General features: G+C 37.0%; 1 protein-coding gene across 8 annotated transcripts in view; it reads left to right on the forward strand.

Annotated features, from left to right (window-relative positions):
- HECTD1 (HECT domain E3 ubiquitin protein ligase 1) overlaps positions 1-15,970 on the forward strand; it is a 64,486-nt gene that overhangs the window by 47,202 nt on the left and 1,314 nt on the right. For 7 of the 8 annotated variants that reach the window (XM_080345144.1, XM_080345150.1, XM_080345147.1 and 4 more), the window contains 15 exons: positions 1,729-1,862; positions 3,785-3,941; positions 4,779-5,001; positions 7,541-7,595; positions 7,838-8,020; positions 8,354-8,564; positions 8,646-8,731; positions 9,860-9,987; positions 11,846-12,047; positions 12,186-12,323; positions 12,487-13,094; positions 14,156-14,234; positions 14,346-14,439; positions 14,743-14,893; positions 15,811-15,955. In XM_080345144.1, coding sequence (XP_080201270.1) covers positions 1,729-1,862; positions 3,785-3,941; positions 4,779-5,001; positions 7,541-7,595; positions 7,838-8,020; positions 8,354-8,564; positions 8,646-8,731; positions 9,860-9,987; positions 11,846-12,047; positions 12,186-12,323; positions 12,487-13,094; positions 14,156-14,234; positions 14,346-14,439; positions 14,743-14,893; positions 15,811-15,955 — 2,594 coding nt within the window. The remainder of the gene's footprint in view (positions 1-1,728; positions 1,863-3,784; positions 3,942-4,778; positions 5,002-7,540; positions 7,596-7,837; positions 8,021-8,353; positions 8,565-8,645; positions 8,732-9,859; positions 9,988-11,845; positions 12,048-12,185; positions 12,324-12,486; positions 13,095-14,155; positions 14,235-14,345; positions 14,440-14,742; positions 14,894-15,810; positions 15,956-15,970) is intronic. The other variant, XM_080345149.1, reaches the window with a different exon arrangement.

The following is a 15,970-nucleotide window of genomic DNA, read 5'->3' on the forward strand; positions in this document are numbered from 1 at the left end:
AAATGAACATAAGCAGACTTCCCATTAATGATTTTTTCCCCTTTTCTCCCGTTGTTATGATTTGCTCATGTAGTAGTTTATTTACTGAAAAGTATTTGAAAATAGAGCTGTTTGTATATTACTAGTTCTGTAAGGCAGTAAGTAAAATAATGTTAATGTAGCATTATTTCCTTATGTTTTCAAATCTTTATTTTCAGTATTTTCTGTCCCATATTATTATTTATGGTATCGTTTGTTTAGGCACTTAATCTTTTCCTTAATCAAATGAGCTTAGTATCTAATGTAGTTTGCATATGAACTTGTAATTAAAATAAAAATGTTATTTCTCATGATGTTGTGTAGGCATGCTACAGGCTCAGTGTGAGGTGCCCTGTGTTGCTCAGTGATTGAAAAGTCTCTGCCATTAGGCACATCATACGCTTAAAATAGTAGGTGAGGTTCCAGGTATCTCAGTACCATAATAGTAATTGCAAAACAAATTGGAAAGAACACAGAAATGAAAATTACTTAGAAGATGGAATGATATGATTCAAGGAACAAAATGCAGACCTATGTGGGCACTCTGTGAGAAACAGACTTTAGAACAGAATTTATTTGCAGGATATGAATACTGTGAAAGATGATTTGGTTAACTAGATTGATAATATGGGGAAATTAAGTTAATGAAATGAAGTCAAGAAAAGTCTGGGCTAGATATGGCAAAATAGTTCCTAATGTAAAGTTTTTTGGATTGTGAGATGTTCTACAAATAGAAGATTCTTGATTTGTTTAAAATTGGATTGGATTAAGGTTGCATTCTATTTTGTCGCCTTTCCTATAGCCTGTTGAAATTGCTTGAAAAATACCTGATAATTTCAATGGATATTGGAATTGAGCTGCTTGGGGGTGGTCAGTTAAAATACCTACATATGCCATCTCCATTATTCTTTTAATTTTTAAATCTCATTTGGTATTTTGATTGGTTGACAAGTCTTAAAGTATATCATAAACAGCTGGGCAAGTAGAGTTACCTTCAAGTCTCTGTTGGTGCACTGGCAACAATTCAAAGGGTGTTTGGTTGGTATAGATAGTTTATATGCATATAGAAAAATGTAAAGATTCATCCCACTCCACCCTGGATTGCTGTGAACTTCTGGTTTTGGGCGTTGTCTTTTAAGTGTTAGTCCAAAGTGGGTGAAATTGAACTTTATATTTGTCTTGAGCTTCTTGTTACAGAAATTCATTAGCAATTGAATCTTTAAAAATATCACTTTAAAATGTTTATAAATTACAATGTAAATGTCCTTTACATTGTAATTTGAGGTCTAAGGCACACATTCTTAGTGGAAATTACATCACTAACCTATTTTTTTAACTTAATTAAACATAGAGTCAGTATACATTTGTGTAGCATTTTTTGTGATCTTTTGAAATTTAACATAAGTGTAATTTTAAAATGTTTGATATAAGCAAATGAGAAACTGATCTATCCTGCTGATAACTCTTAATTATACATATGTTGAGTGCTTTTTTAGTTATGCTATTGACTGGACTCCTGAACTTTTTGTCAGGTGTATGCTTTTATCATAGCTTTTAATCTTCTTATGCCATAAGCAATATTTCAGTTATCTCTTTTGCTTGTTTGTGAGATTTGTTGGAACAATGCTATTGTTCCTTAATTTTCCAAATTTTGCTTTAAAAGTTATTCTTGCCTTCTGTTCCGTATGTAAATATATATATGTGTTATAGATTTTCTTGATAGCTGCCGAGCTAGTACTCTGTTGGCAGAGTTAGATGATGATGAGGATCTACCTGAACCTGATGAAGAAGATGATGAAAATGAAGATGATAACCAAGAAGATCAAGAATATGAGGAAGTTATGGTACAGTATAGTTAGCATAGATTATATCTTTATTGACTAAGAGATGCATTAAAAATCCACAGTGGTTTTTTGTTGTTGTTGTTGTTGTTGTTTTTTAAACAATATCAGGTCCTAGCTATAATCTTTCTGTTAATTAAACCAGATGTGTTTAGATTGAGGACTACTAGTTTGGAATGCCTGTCAATTGAGACTCTAAATAAAATGCTAAAGTTAAAATCGTGTTGTACTTTTCAGGGGCTGCAAACTCAATACTACTTTATGAAGGCAGTTCATTGTCCCTTTTCCCTGTTCTTGCATATATTTTGAGTATTAAGAAAGCTGTTTTTCTCATGCATTCAAATGAGCACTAGATTGGTGACAGTAGCCTTTCTGTACAAATTTGATGGTACCACCTTGAACATTTATTCCAGAGAAAAGTGGTTTTGAATGCCAGCACACGCTGAGACCTTACAGGTCAGAATTAATACCTTAAAAACAGCCTGAGATATATATATATATATATATATAAAAAAAAAGGAAAAGGCGAGGCAACACCCAGCAGGTTAGTCCATATAGGTCTTGCCTATGTTACTGTGAGTTCTGGCTTTTCATTTGGTTTTTCTTTAGTGGTATGATGAATGCCTGGTCTTCTACCACTATTGAAGTGACCAGAATGGATATTGCAAGGTCCAAGAGGAAAAATATAAGATGATAATTTAATGTTTATTACATAAATGTGAATATTGCTTTATGGAATGATAGAAGATTCCTCTTGTAATTAATATGTACATCTTAAAATATTTAGCAGTTTTAACCTACTGAGATTATGTTTTTAAGAGAAACTCAAGTATATTACTAAATAATTTATTATTTCACTTCTGCACAAAGATGCAAAGTTGGGAAAGGAAAAACCAGTGCTACTTAAATGAATCTACAATGCAAACAAGAAACTTATTTGTGGATTGTTGATCACTTTTCAGAAATTACATGATGTTACTGTTGTTCGTGGGAAGAAGCAGAAATAGCTAAATTAGTCTTTGCAGAGAATTGGATCTGAAAGAGAAAATTTGGCTTTACTTGGTTGGGTTCCAGTCGTGTTCCCTCTGATACACAGGGTGTTTCAAAAAGATGGACACAGTTTCAAAGCAGTGTAGCTGATGGGGTTGCCATGGTGCCAGTGACTGAGGCTGGGGGCTGTTTGTGTGCTGGGAGAGGCATCTGGTGCTCATCACTTGAAACTCTGTGTCCCACCCTTTCCAGTGGTGAGAGTTTCATTCACAGGAAGTTCATGGTTGCAGAGATACAGTGATTTCAAATTGGGTCCATCTTTTTGAAACACCCTGTAGTGTGTAGTTCTTGTCAATGAGGAGTTGAACAGATTAAAAGCTTGTTGTAGAAAAGTCGTAAGCAACTAATACTTGCTAAAGGTTATTGAAAATTAGATTTCTTCACCATAATAGTTTCAGTATTTTGGTGTTTGATTTAATCTCTGGATAAAATGTGTATACATTATATAACAACATATGTATACGCTTTCAAAAAAAATACCTCTTGGTTTCAGTAAAGTTAATGTGTTAATTTTGACACCATTGATTTTATTTGCATCTTTGATACTCCAAAGTTTGTAGAATACACAAGATATGTACATCAAGTTTGCTGGTCTACACTACTCTGTATTTCCCTATGTCCTGGTGCTTTACGGTGTAAATACACCATCTGTAAGGTTACACATTTATGCTGATTTCTTTGTCTGTGGTTTTGATAGTTCCCTTGATTCTTGCTTGACCAGTTAAACAGAACTAGTGCTGTTATGTACCATTTTGATTTTTTTTTTTGGTTCAGTTTTTGTTTACATGACTGCTGTATTCCCTAAGTTTTAAGTTTTTTATTAAATGATTCTTTGTAGCAGAATCTAAAAGCAACTCCTTTTTTTTTTTTTTTAGGAAGAGGAGGAGTATGAAACCAAAGGTGGCCGCCGGAGAACATGGGATGATGATTATGTATTGAAACGGCAGTTTTCTGCTCTGGTTCCTGCTTTTGACCCAAGACCTGGTCGTACTAATGTTCAACAAACAACTGACCTAGAAATTCCTCCACCAGGTGTGCTGACAGGACATTTGTGATACTTGATCTGGCTTTAGGATGGAGACCCACTGTTCAAGGCCCATTGGGCTCTGGAGTTCCTGTCACCATTAACCAGTACAATATGCTTTTGTGGCTGTGTGTCTTTTCTCTGTTTGAATGAGAGATTCATCTAACTCTGCAGCTTCAAGCATTATTGAGGGAGAAGTAAATTAAGTGCTATGTAAAATAAGCATACTCATGCAATTAACTGGGATTAGTGATGTATTTCTTGCTATCTCTGGTTCAACCTGCAAGGAATAATCTGTGTGCTGAGCTACTCAGAGCAGCTTTGATTGGAGAGGGCTTGTTGAAACAGTCCAAAGCGGAGGCAAGGGAAACTACCACAGAAACTGAGCAGTCTGTATGACCAGTAGCAAAGCACCCAGTCTTGTTCCTTAGTTCGTTCTTGTTTATCAGGGCGGGTATAGTCAACATTCATTACAGAAAGGAATATGTAGCTTTATCTTTTGTGGAAGCAAGGCATTGTTTATTTTGATGAACTGAAACAAGTTCCTACAACAAGAAGATAGTGTTTATAAAAAGAATGCATGTGCTGTGATAGTATTAAAGGAGATGTTATCAAGACTTAAGGATCAATGGATATTTCAAAAATTCTTGTTAGCTTTACTCACATATAGAGAAGTGTTGCAGTTACAGCCCTTAGTTCATAGTTACAACTCAGTATCATCTCTTTGGCATGTGTGCAGAAAATTTTCACATTTCCTTATTGAGCCACTTTATTGTGTTTAGGCCAATTTGTCATGCATTATAGATTTTGTATTAACAGCTTCTCAAATGTTTTTTCATGTGCAGGTACACCTCATGCAGAACTCTGGGAAGAGGTTGAGTGCATGCCTTCGCCACGTTTAGCGCTCACCTTGAAAGTTTCAGGTCTTGGAACAACTCGAGAAGTAGAGCTGCCCCTAACAAACTTTCGATCTACCATCTTTTACTACGTACAGAAATTGTTACAGCTTTCCTGTAATGGCAATGTGAAATCTGACAAACTTAGACGTATCTGGGAGCCAACATACACGTAAGCTCACAAGTTTGTTATTCTGTGTAGAGAACACTGTGACTGATTAGGGAGGAGGTGTGAAACACTGTTAAGTTTTTCTTCTTACTCCATAGGAAGCAATGTTAGAATTAGTTTTTCTTGTGTTTATGGCAGGATGTTCTTACTTGTTTTAAAGCTAGTGCTTTGAATACAAACCAAAAAAAGTCCTAACCTCTAATGCTCAACTGTGACTTGTTAACAATATTCCAAAAGTCAAGCAGTTGACAGGGAGAACATAATTTAGTCTGCTTAGAGATCTGCTTGGAAGAATCCCATGGGGATGTAGTCCTATAGAGAAGTCAGGAGAGATGATTGATTTATTTTCAAGGATTACTTCTTCCAGACTCAAGAACAATCCATCGTAATATGTGGGAAGTCAGGCAGAGGCAGTAGGAGACCTGCATGGATGAAAAAGAAACTCTCAACAGAATTCAAAACATAAAAAAGGAAGCATATAAGAGATGGAAGAAGGGTCAAGTGACCCAAGGGTAATATTGTCCCAGCGTGAAGACATGGGATTAGGATCTGTTGAGGAATGTGAAGAGCAAAGGTTAGGGAACTCTTTAAGAAACTGGACATACAAGTCCATGAGACCCAAGGGGAAGCACCCACAAGAGCTGACCACTCCTTGGTTATCTTTGATAGGTCATGGTGGTTGGGAGACATTTCTGAGGACGGTAAGAAAGTGTCATTCCTACCCCCAAGAACAGCAAGAAAGATCTAGGGACAGTAGGGAGGTCACTCTCTCTTTCATCTCTGCAAAAGCGGTGCAGATTTTCCTGGAAACCATTTTCAAACAGTGAAGGACAGGAAGGTGATTGGGAGTAGGTTGCATGGACTTAAGAAAAGGAAATAATTCTAAGCAATCCGATAACCTAGCTCAGTGGTGAGGAGAAAGCAGTAGATGCTATTTTCTTTGACTTTATCAAGGCTTTCAACCCTTTCTCCCTCATTGACAAGCTAATAAAGTATGGACTAGATAGTGTCTGAAAACTGCCTGAACTGCTGGGCTCAGATGGTTGTGATCATTGGTATGAAGTCCAGCTGGAGGACAGTCATTAGTGATGTACCCCAGGGGCTGATACTGGGTCCAGTACTGTTTAACATCTACATGAATGAACTGTATGATGGGACAGAGCTGACCCTCAGCAAGCTTGCAGACAGAACTGGGAGGAGTCGTTGCACCAGATAGTTGTGCTGCCATTCCGAGAGATCTCATCAGGCTGGAAGAATAGAGAGACCGGAACTTCATGAAGTTCCACAAAGGCAAATGCAAAGTCTGGCTGCTGGGGAGAAGTAGCTGCTGGTAGAGGCTGGGGGCCAACTGGCTGGAAAGCAGCATGGCAGAGAAGGCCCTGTGGGTCCCAGTGGGCATAAAATTGAACACAAGCCAGCTCTGCACCCTGGGAGCAAAGAAGGTCCAGAGCATCCTGGGCTTCATTAGGAAGGCTGAGGGAGGGGATGTTCCCCCTCTGCTCAGCACTGGTGAGATACATCTGGAGTGGTCTGTCCAGTTCAGGGTTCCTCGATACAAGAGACGTGTGGACACTGGAGGGAGTCCAGCAAAGGGCTGTAAGGATGATTAGGGGGCTTGAAGTCATACAAAGAGAGTTTGAGAGGTCTGGGACTGTCTAGCCTGGAGAACAAAAGGTTTGTAGAATCTTACCAATGTATATGAATACCTGATGGGGGAAAGTAAGGAAGGCAGAGTGTAGACTCCTTGTTTTGACAAGTGAAAGGACAAGAAAGAAAATGGCTCAAACTGAAATATGGGAAATTCCATTTAAACATAACATTTGAGTCAGGAGCTTTGGACTAGGACTCCAGAGGTCCCTTCCAACCTCAACTGTTCTCTCTATCCCAATTTGACCTTACTTGCTTTATAGTAATAGACAGAAATTATACAACTATATGATTGTGTTTATTTTCAATTTACTACACCAATGTAACTTCAGTCATACTAGGAAACTAACCTATATGAAAGCAAAAACTGCCATGAGGTGGCTGCACTTTTTTAAACTCCGTATCTTAGATTTCATCAGTGCTTGTATATTACACCTATTTTCTAAGTTGTCTTATGTCAAAAATTGTATGCTGTAACAAAACTGTTTTCTAGTTGGAAAGCATGAGAAATAGTTGTAAGTATGCATATCTCTTAAGTTAATACACAACAAGCTACCCAAAATTTCAAAGAGCTAGTGTATGTTTAGTGAAGAACCTAAAGTTGGTCTGGGAAATTTGCATGATGAAGTTTGTTTGATTATTCAAACCTCACTTAAGGAAACATAAATTAATACTTTGCAAGATAAATATTGGCATAATGAAAATTAAATATGAGTTTAAGAACTTTGCTGCATGAGGGTATCCCATATGTTCTGTGCAGCAAAGAGCAGCTGCTATTGCTGGTTTACATCATATTATAGAAATATAATTAATATCTAACAAGTCAGTGTATAACTTCAGAATTTAGAAGTTGTGTTATGAGAATGAAGTATTAACTTGTTGTTTTGATGTCTAGAATCATGTACAGAGAAATGAAGGATTCTGATAAAGAGAAAGAAAGTGGAAAAATGGTAAGACTTAGTTCTTTGCTTTTGTATATGTTTTCATGGATGTTTAAACAGAAGCAAAACAAATCTAATTGCAGTTTTTGAAATGCTACATTAAAAACACTAACAGTTTTCAGTTACTTAAAGGATATGAGTGAGTACATCTGTAAATGCATGCTCCGTTAAAAAAGACAATATGTAATGCATGTGAAATCTTGAAGACTTTACAACCAGGAAAAACCAACATTTGGTGGTTCCTGTTGTAGGGTTGCTGGTCAGTAGAGCATGTGGAGCAGTACCTTGGCACTGACGAATTACCAAAGAATGACTTGATAACCTACCTGCAGAAGAATGCAGACTCAGCTTTCCTGCGCCACTGGAAATTAACCGGCACTAATAAAAGTATTAGGAAAAACAGAAATTGTTCCCAGCTCATAGCTGCATACAAGGTATATGTCTGCATCCAACCTTTTTTTATTATGAATGGCTGTGTGCTTTGTTTTGCAGCTTTAAAGATCTTGTGAAGGAGCAATATGACATGGATAGGAGAGTCGAATGTTCACATGCCAATATCAAGTTTAGTTTTTGCTGCCCTGTATGTCTTTTGTTAAATATAGTCAAGTTAAAATGCATTCAAATCATGATTTGAAGCATCCACAGTTCATTTAAGCATTGAGGTTAAACACAGCAACCATTCTCATTTTTCACATCACTAACTTGGAGTGCACAGTCGTGAAGATAGTAACACAAAGTTTTCATTCTTAACAATTCTTGTTTTACAGGATTTTTGTGAACATGGATCAAAATCTGGATTAAATCAAGGGGCCATTTCTACTCTTCAAAATTCAGATATCCTTAGTTTGGCAAAGGAACAACCTCAGGCCAAAGCTGGCAGTGGGCAGAACTCTTGTGGAGTAGAAGATGTTCTGCAGTTACTTCGCATTTTGTATATAGTTGCCAGTGACCCTTACACAGCACGAACTTCTCAAGAAGGTGAGTTAGTTACCTAGCAGAGCTTCTGAAATGTTTTAATGAAAACAAAATAAAGGCCAAATTTTCTCTTGATATTTTCAGAAGGTGATGAGCATCCGCAGTTTAACTTTCCACCAGATGAATTCACAAGCAAAAAAATTACTACAAAGATTCTGCAACAGATTGAGGTATTACATTGATGTGTTATTCACAGTGTATCTATGTAATGTTGTTTTTGAGACACTAGTGTGCTTTAACTTTTTGGAATTATTAGCTTTTTTGCTATTTTGACTTTCAAATTGTTTCATATGATACTTCCTTATATTTTGGATGAGGAAATTCTGTAAGAAGAGGCTAGTCTAAATAAAAGCATTCTAAGAATAAAAGTTGCAATACAATTGTATCGTTTGCTTATGAAAAAGAACATGCATGTTGACACGTAGTGTATGTCTGCCTGCCTGATGACATTGTAATGGAGCTAATTAATTGTGTTAAGGTTCAAAAACATTTTATTGTTTATACATTCTACATAAAACTTTCAAAAAATAGCATTTAGAAAACAATCTTTGTATTATACTAGGTCAGATGCTTTAGAAGGAAAACTTTGAGATGTAGTTCTTTGGTAGATCTACATTTTCTTTAACAAAGATTTAAAGATGAAGATTCTTGACTCGCTCAGTTCTTGTGCTTTTTGAGTGTTGTTTGTTTTGTTTGTTTGTTTTTAAATTACAGTTAAGTTGCCCTAAGTGTTCCTTAAAAAAAGGTTTTGTTTGTTCATATTTTTTTAAGGCTGTTCAGGCACCCTGAATATCCTTGTTGTAACAATTTCTGCAGTCTGTTTTTTAGTATAATTGTATTTTAAGAGGAACTATAGTAATATTGTATTGGGGATCATCTTTACTACCACCAGGTTTCTTTTGTGTCTTCTGGTATTGATGAGGTAGTATCTAATCACCTTTGGGCAAAAGTAGTTCTCTCCAGGTAATTGTATACTGAGATCTCCCCACAGTGCTTTGAGTAGCACAGTATCCCAGAAATTTGCTACAGCTTCTAGTGTGTTTGTGCCAAAGCACTTTGTGTCCACTCTTGAGCTCTAGAAGCTCTGTGAACTTCTCATTCATAGAGTTGAAAAGAAAGGAGGAAAAAAGTAGCAGTTGCTGAGAAGGAAGAAACTTGCTCAAGGACAGGTGAAAACTCCATACCTGAGTGTGTTGAGTCTCTATGTACTTGGCTACAAACTTGTTGGGACAAACTGAGTCTAATATTAGAAACACTGTTTTTCTTTCTTTCTTTCTTTTTCTTGCATTAAACTACAGGAACCCTTGGCACTAGCTAGTGGAGCTTTGCCAGACTGGTGTGAGCAGCTAACAAGCAAGTGTCCTTTCTTAATTCCATTTGAAACAAGACAGTTGTACTTCACATGTACAGCATTTGGAGCATCAAGGTAAAAAAAAATATAAAGACTGCTTCCTTTTTTCTTTAACAAAAATAATAGGTTTTTTAATTGCTAATTTACAGAAGGAATTCTCCAAAATACAGATTTTATATGCCAAATTTACAGCATTTTAGATGTAGAAACAAGGGGAAGAAGATGGAAAACTTCAGAAAGACTTCTGGACACTTGAAACATTTCTTGTTCATGGTGTTAGAGGTTTATGATGAGTAGCTTACCTTCTCTTTGATGTTATTCAGGAAATTGATTTCTCAACTTTAGCTGAAGACTTGCTTGCATATCTCTAGGTAGGTTATCATATTGGGCAGTAATTCGACTGGGTTGAAGTTCACTGCATAAAGAAGTAAGAAACAAAGTTGAAAAATTCTGCAAATAAATGTGAATTAAATGTTTTTTGAAAACATACACCAAAGCACATATTTCTATAGTTCCTACAATTGTTTGGTGATTGTGGTTTGTTTTTTTTAAATTCAATAAACTCTTAACAAAACAGACAAAAATCTAACAAATAGATGTAATTTGAAAAGTTAGTATTAGCTGCATACTGAAATTGTAACAAAACCAGACATTAAGACATTTAAGGGGGTACCCTCTGAAGTGCTTTTTTTACCTATGAATCCTTAATATTTTGATTGCAGCAGTGATTCCCTTGAGAGTATGTAGACAGTGTAAAACTTTTTATTCTCATAACATGAAAGTAAGCTGGCAAATAATTGGTTTTTGTAATCCTTGGCTGCTTTTTTTGGTTGTTTTTTACAAAGAGGAAGAAAAGCGCAGACAGTGATTTGCAGAGAATACTGTTGTGTTTAATACACAGTAGAAATGCCTCATGAAAAGTGTAAAATGAGGCATTTTAAAAGAAAGAAAAAGGAAGAGAAGAAAAGGTATTGTCTTGCAAGACATCAGTTTAAATTTTCTTAATATGGAAGAATTGAACTTCTACAGAAAAATGGTCCAGAAAACTGGACCGTGTGTATTTGTGGTTTTGTTTTGGAAGACAGTAATGTTTTAGAAAACATGTGTTTAAAAGATATCCTTCAGGAAACCGTGCATGGTATTCGCTTGGGAAGTAAAGAGCTTTCTTAAGCTCTTAAAATATTGGAAATAGTTCTTACAACTTGTATATGACTTCTGTGTGTACATGCACGTGGGCAAGTGCACCCTGTTGGGACACTTGACCATACTTGCAAAACTGCCCCCAGATGGTAGCTCTGTAGGTTGCTTATTGCCACACAGATAATACACATGGGAATTCAGAACTTTGACTTCATGTAAGTATTACTGTGAGAGGTGGCTGCCCTTCCTTCACTGGTATGCACCTGTATGTGTGTGATTGTACTTCAGCTTTGGTTCCATGTTTCTTTAATAAGTAAATCTTGCTGTAAACTTGGCCAGTATCAGTGGGGTGATGTACAACTGCCTTGCGATATTGCGTGGAAGTCTTAGTGTCTGTAAACAGTTTTGAGCAGCTGCAATTAAAAAGTACTACAGTAAGTGCTTTGCTCTGTTCATTCCACTGTAATGTGAAAACTGTAGTAATTCAGATCAAGAATTGTATGTTTTTACTGGGGCTATTTGTTACATCAGAAGTTATGACTGGCCCTTCATAGTAAATAAAAATTATTTAGTTTGCTGACCTCATAAAATACAAAGCAGTCCATATTGGGGCATTTTGAGTATTTCTGATAAATACTTTGGTATGTAAGTTTAAAGAAAACAACAAAAAAAAAAACCCAGGAGGAGGCAATTAGTACTTAACAAGGTAACGTTTTCATAGCGGCTGCATTCAAGTTTCCATTCTGGTAGACACCAAAGTTTTAAACAGATGGTTTTTGTCTTGTTTTTCCAGAGCAATTGTCTGGCTACAGAACAGACGTGAAGCCACCGTTGAACGGACAAGGACCACAAGCACAGTGCGACGTGATGATCCAGGAGAATTCAGGGTTGGACGCCTCAAACATGAAAGAGTGAAAGTTCCGCGAGGTGAATCCTTGATGGAATGGGCAGAAAATGTCATGCAGATTCATGCAGACAGAAAATCTGTTCTAGAGGTAAAGCATATCTGCCTAGCAGAGTGAGGTTAGATAGCTATTTCTAATGTACAGGATATTCAATATCCTGTTCCATAACCAGCTCTGAACATTCACTAGGATTTTATTTTATTATTAACATTCCTTATGTTCTTCTAGGTTGAGTTTTTAGGGGAGGAAGGAACAGGCCTGGGTCCCACCTTGGAATTTTATGCATTGGTGGCAGCAGAATTTCAGAGGACAGATCTGGGAGCTTGGCTTTGTGATGACGACTTTCCGGATGATGAGTCTCGTCAGGTAGATTTCAATTTACATTTCAAACTGAGTACATGTATAAAAGAAAAATGAGCTGGATGTCCAGGAGGGGTTTAACAGAGAAGTACAATAAGTAAAACAGCACAGATATTTAATTAAATTAACCTTTAACAATGTCAACTTTTTTGTGTTTCTCTTAAATCAGGTTGATATTGGTGGTGGATTGAAACCCCCTGGCTACTATGTACAGAGATCATGTGGACTCTTCACAGCACCATTCCCGCAAGACAGTGATGAACTTGAAAGAATAACCAAACTTTTCCACTTCCTTGGTATTTTCTTGGCTAAATGCATTCAGGACAATAGACTTGTGGATTTACCCATTTCTAAGCCTTTTTTTAAACTCATGTGTATGGGGGACATTAAAAGTAACATGAGTAAGTTGATATATGAATCACGGGGTGACAGAGACTTGCACTGTACTGAAAGTCAGTCGGAGGCTTCTACAGAAGAAGGGCATGATTCCTTGTCAGTAGGAAGTCTGGAAGAGGACTCCAAATCAGAATTTATTCTTGATCCACCAAAACCTAAGCCTCCTGCCTGGTTTAATGGAATTTTAACGTGGGAAGACTTTGAATTAGTAAATCCACATAGAGCTAGGTTTCTAAAAGAAATTAAGGACCTCGCAATTAAAAGGCGTCAAATTTTAAGCAACAGAAGTCTGTCAGAAGATGAAAAGAACACAAAACTACAGGAATTAATGCTGAAAAATCCATCAGGCTCAGGGCCTCCACTTAGCATAGAGGATTTGGGGTAAGAGTTTTTGTATTTATCTATAAATATGCAAACAGTCTTATGTTAGAGACAAATGTCAACTCACATAATTAAAAATGAAGGTTCTTAATTTTAAATGGTATCATTGCAAGGGGGAATCACAAGAGATGCAGCAACACCCGGTTTGCCATCTGTAGCTGTATTCTTGTTCCTTAGTTTGAGGATTTTTCTCTTTGCACTTGCTCAGTTTCCTAATGTTTAAACTTAAATGTGGCTGCACTGCAATGCCATATGACTTTCCAGAATATGTGTAAAGACCTTTAGAAAAGTGCAAAACAGTAATTTCTTTGCTGTGACAGCTATTGAAATTTATCAAGTTTTTTGGAGAGTTTAAAAGAGGACAGTGACATTTCAGATTGTCTTAGTAGACATGTAGTGCAGTGTTTGAATCCATGTTAAACAGAATATTTGCTAAAAGCTAGTAAATAAATGTTAAAGACATAAAAGTGCTCATACCTGTGTAAACTTGCATCAGGACATCATCTTTTGTAGTTTTGAATAATTTCTTTTGAAACAACAGTTGTTTTTCTACCATTAATATTATGGGTTATTTGTTACAATTATGTTGTGCTACAAGGACTGTGTAGTCAGGCTTCAGCAGTTGCTTCTGGCCTTGTGGATTTAGCATGGCTTGTTAGAGAACGCAGGTGGCACCACTGAGGGCCTAAATGGCTGATATGTTAAGTGGCTTTATAACTGTTAGTGCTTAATGTAAAGGATTATTTGAGTTTGAACTAAATTTAAAAATTTGAATAGTTTTGAAGCTGATAAAGATATCAAACTCTGAAATTTTCAAGGGTTATCAAATCCAAAAAAATAGCGAGTGCACACATGTGCATACCATGGATTTGAAATGTGTTACCTGTGTAGTTCTGTACTGTGGTACCACTGCTCACGTATATACACAATGGTCCACAAACAGTGGTTTGAAATGTGGTGAGATGCTTTTGGGCTTGGGGGGTGCATTTTATAAATCTGGCATATTTGCAAGAGGAGTAGCAGGCTTGTTTCCAATTAATAACTATCTTTGTATTTTGAAGTCTAAATTTTCAGTTTTGCCCTTCATCTAAAGTCTATGGGTTTACAGCTGTGGATCTCAAGCCAGGTGGTGAGGATGAGGTAAGGAAACACAACCTACCTTTACAATTTAAACAGCAGTTGGATTTTTACTGTCTTAGCAGTAACTAATGCAAAGTGAATTCTTACAGTGTTTATGTATTGTCTTTGCAGACCGTAACAATGGATAATGCAGAGGAATATGTAGATCTCATGTTTGACTTCTGCATGCATACTGGTATACAGAAACAGATGGAGGCATTCAGAGGTAATTTTACATATGGCAGACTATATGTACAGATAGGTGGACTAACTGGTGCTCAGGGTGTGCTGGTTTCAAGTGGTGACATAGAATGGCTTTCAAAAGCTTTTAAAGTTAAGATTGCAGTAGGTAAGATATTAATTTCATCACACTTTTGCAGTAGTTATGCCATTTTTAATCTTGAAGAGGTTCCATTTACCTTAATTAAGAAACGTTTGATTGATTCTGATTTTATTAAAATATAATTGCTGATGTTATTTTGTAAATGTTCTTTTGACTTATGTTAACTGTATCTTGTGTAAATTAAAGATGGCTTCAATAGAGTCTTCCCAATGGAGAAGCTGAGTTCCTTCAGCCATGAAGAAGTTCAGATGATTCTTTGCGGAAATCAATCGCCTTCTTGGGCAGCTGAGGATATCATCAATTATACTGAACCTAAACTGGGATATACACGAGATAGGTACTTACACTCGGAGCAATTTTTAAAATAGTAGCTGAAAGATACGTTAGGTGATAAAATGTCCAGAACGCTCATTAGACAAAGATGCTAAGTTGGATGGGATTGGTGGTCACTGAAGAACAAGTGGTTGTCTAAAACTACATGAAATAACAGGTTTCTGTTCAGCTGGGTATGGTTGTTCAATGGTTTGGAGTTTGGGTTTGGGATTTTTGCTGCTTGTCACGTTTGGTAGCAAGAACATACACATTAATTCTGGAACCGTATTACTATAAGCATGCTAAAGGATCCTGATCAGTCTAAAATGCTGTATGGAGGGATTCTTCTATCGCCCCTGCCCTGCATGCAGAGATGCAGCTGAGGTGACAGTGCCCGATAGCTGAGGGCGTGTTGCAGAGGCTGAGCTCTCCTCAGGCCCTCTCCTCCCCCTGGGCTGCTGGGGTGAAAGCACCAGCAGCTGCTGTGTCTGCTCTGGGGGTCTCCTCGAAGAGCCACTGTGGTCTGTTACATTTTTCCTAATTTTTTTACATGAGGTTCTTTAACAGGATAGAAATTAAATCATATAAAAGTTGAAGTGGTTTTATACTGCGGAAGTGGTGCAGAAAAATCTTAAGGTTGTAGCCAGTTGGATTCTTCTATTGGAGTAGGCTTCGGCTTTATCTACTTCGCTGCCTTTTTGTATGCAAAATACCCAAATAATGCTCCAAGATAAGTATGGAGAAAAGTTCTTATTTACCTACATTTTTCTGTGTAATACTCACCAATCAGGTTAAGGAAGTACTTCTAAGGAGTTTATGGTGTTCTTAATTCAATACTGAACAGGCATTAGGATCTTACAGTGGCTGCTTAGATGTGACTCAAGATTGCAAGTGTACTGTCTCTTAATGTTATCGTAACTAATTCTTTACCTTTATCTTAAGCCCTGGATTTCTTCGATTTGTGAGAGTCTTGTGTGGTATGTCTTCGGATGAAAGGAAGGCTTTTCTCCAGTTCACCACTGGTTGTTCAACACTCCCACCAGGAGGACTGGCAAACCTACATCCCCGCCTCACTGTTGTACGCAAGGTATGGCTGCTTCGG

This window comes from Nesoenas mayeri (assembly GCF_963082525.1).
Source record: "Nesoenas mayeri genome assembly, chromosome: 5".
Lineage (NCBI taxonomy): Eukaryota > Metazoa > Chordata > Aves > Columbiformes > Columbidae > Nesoenas > Nesoenas mayeri.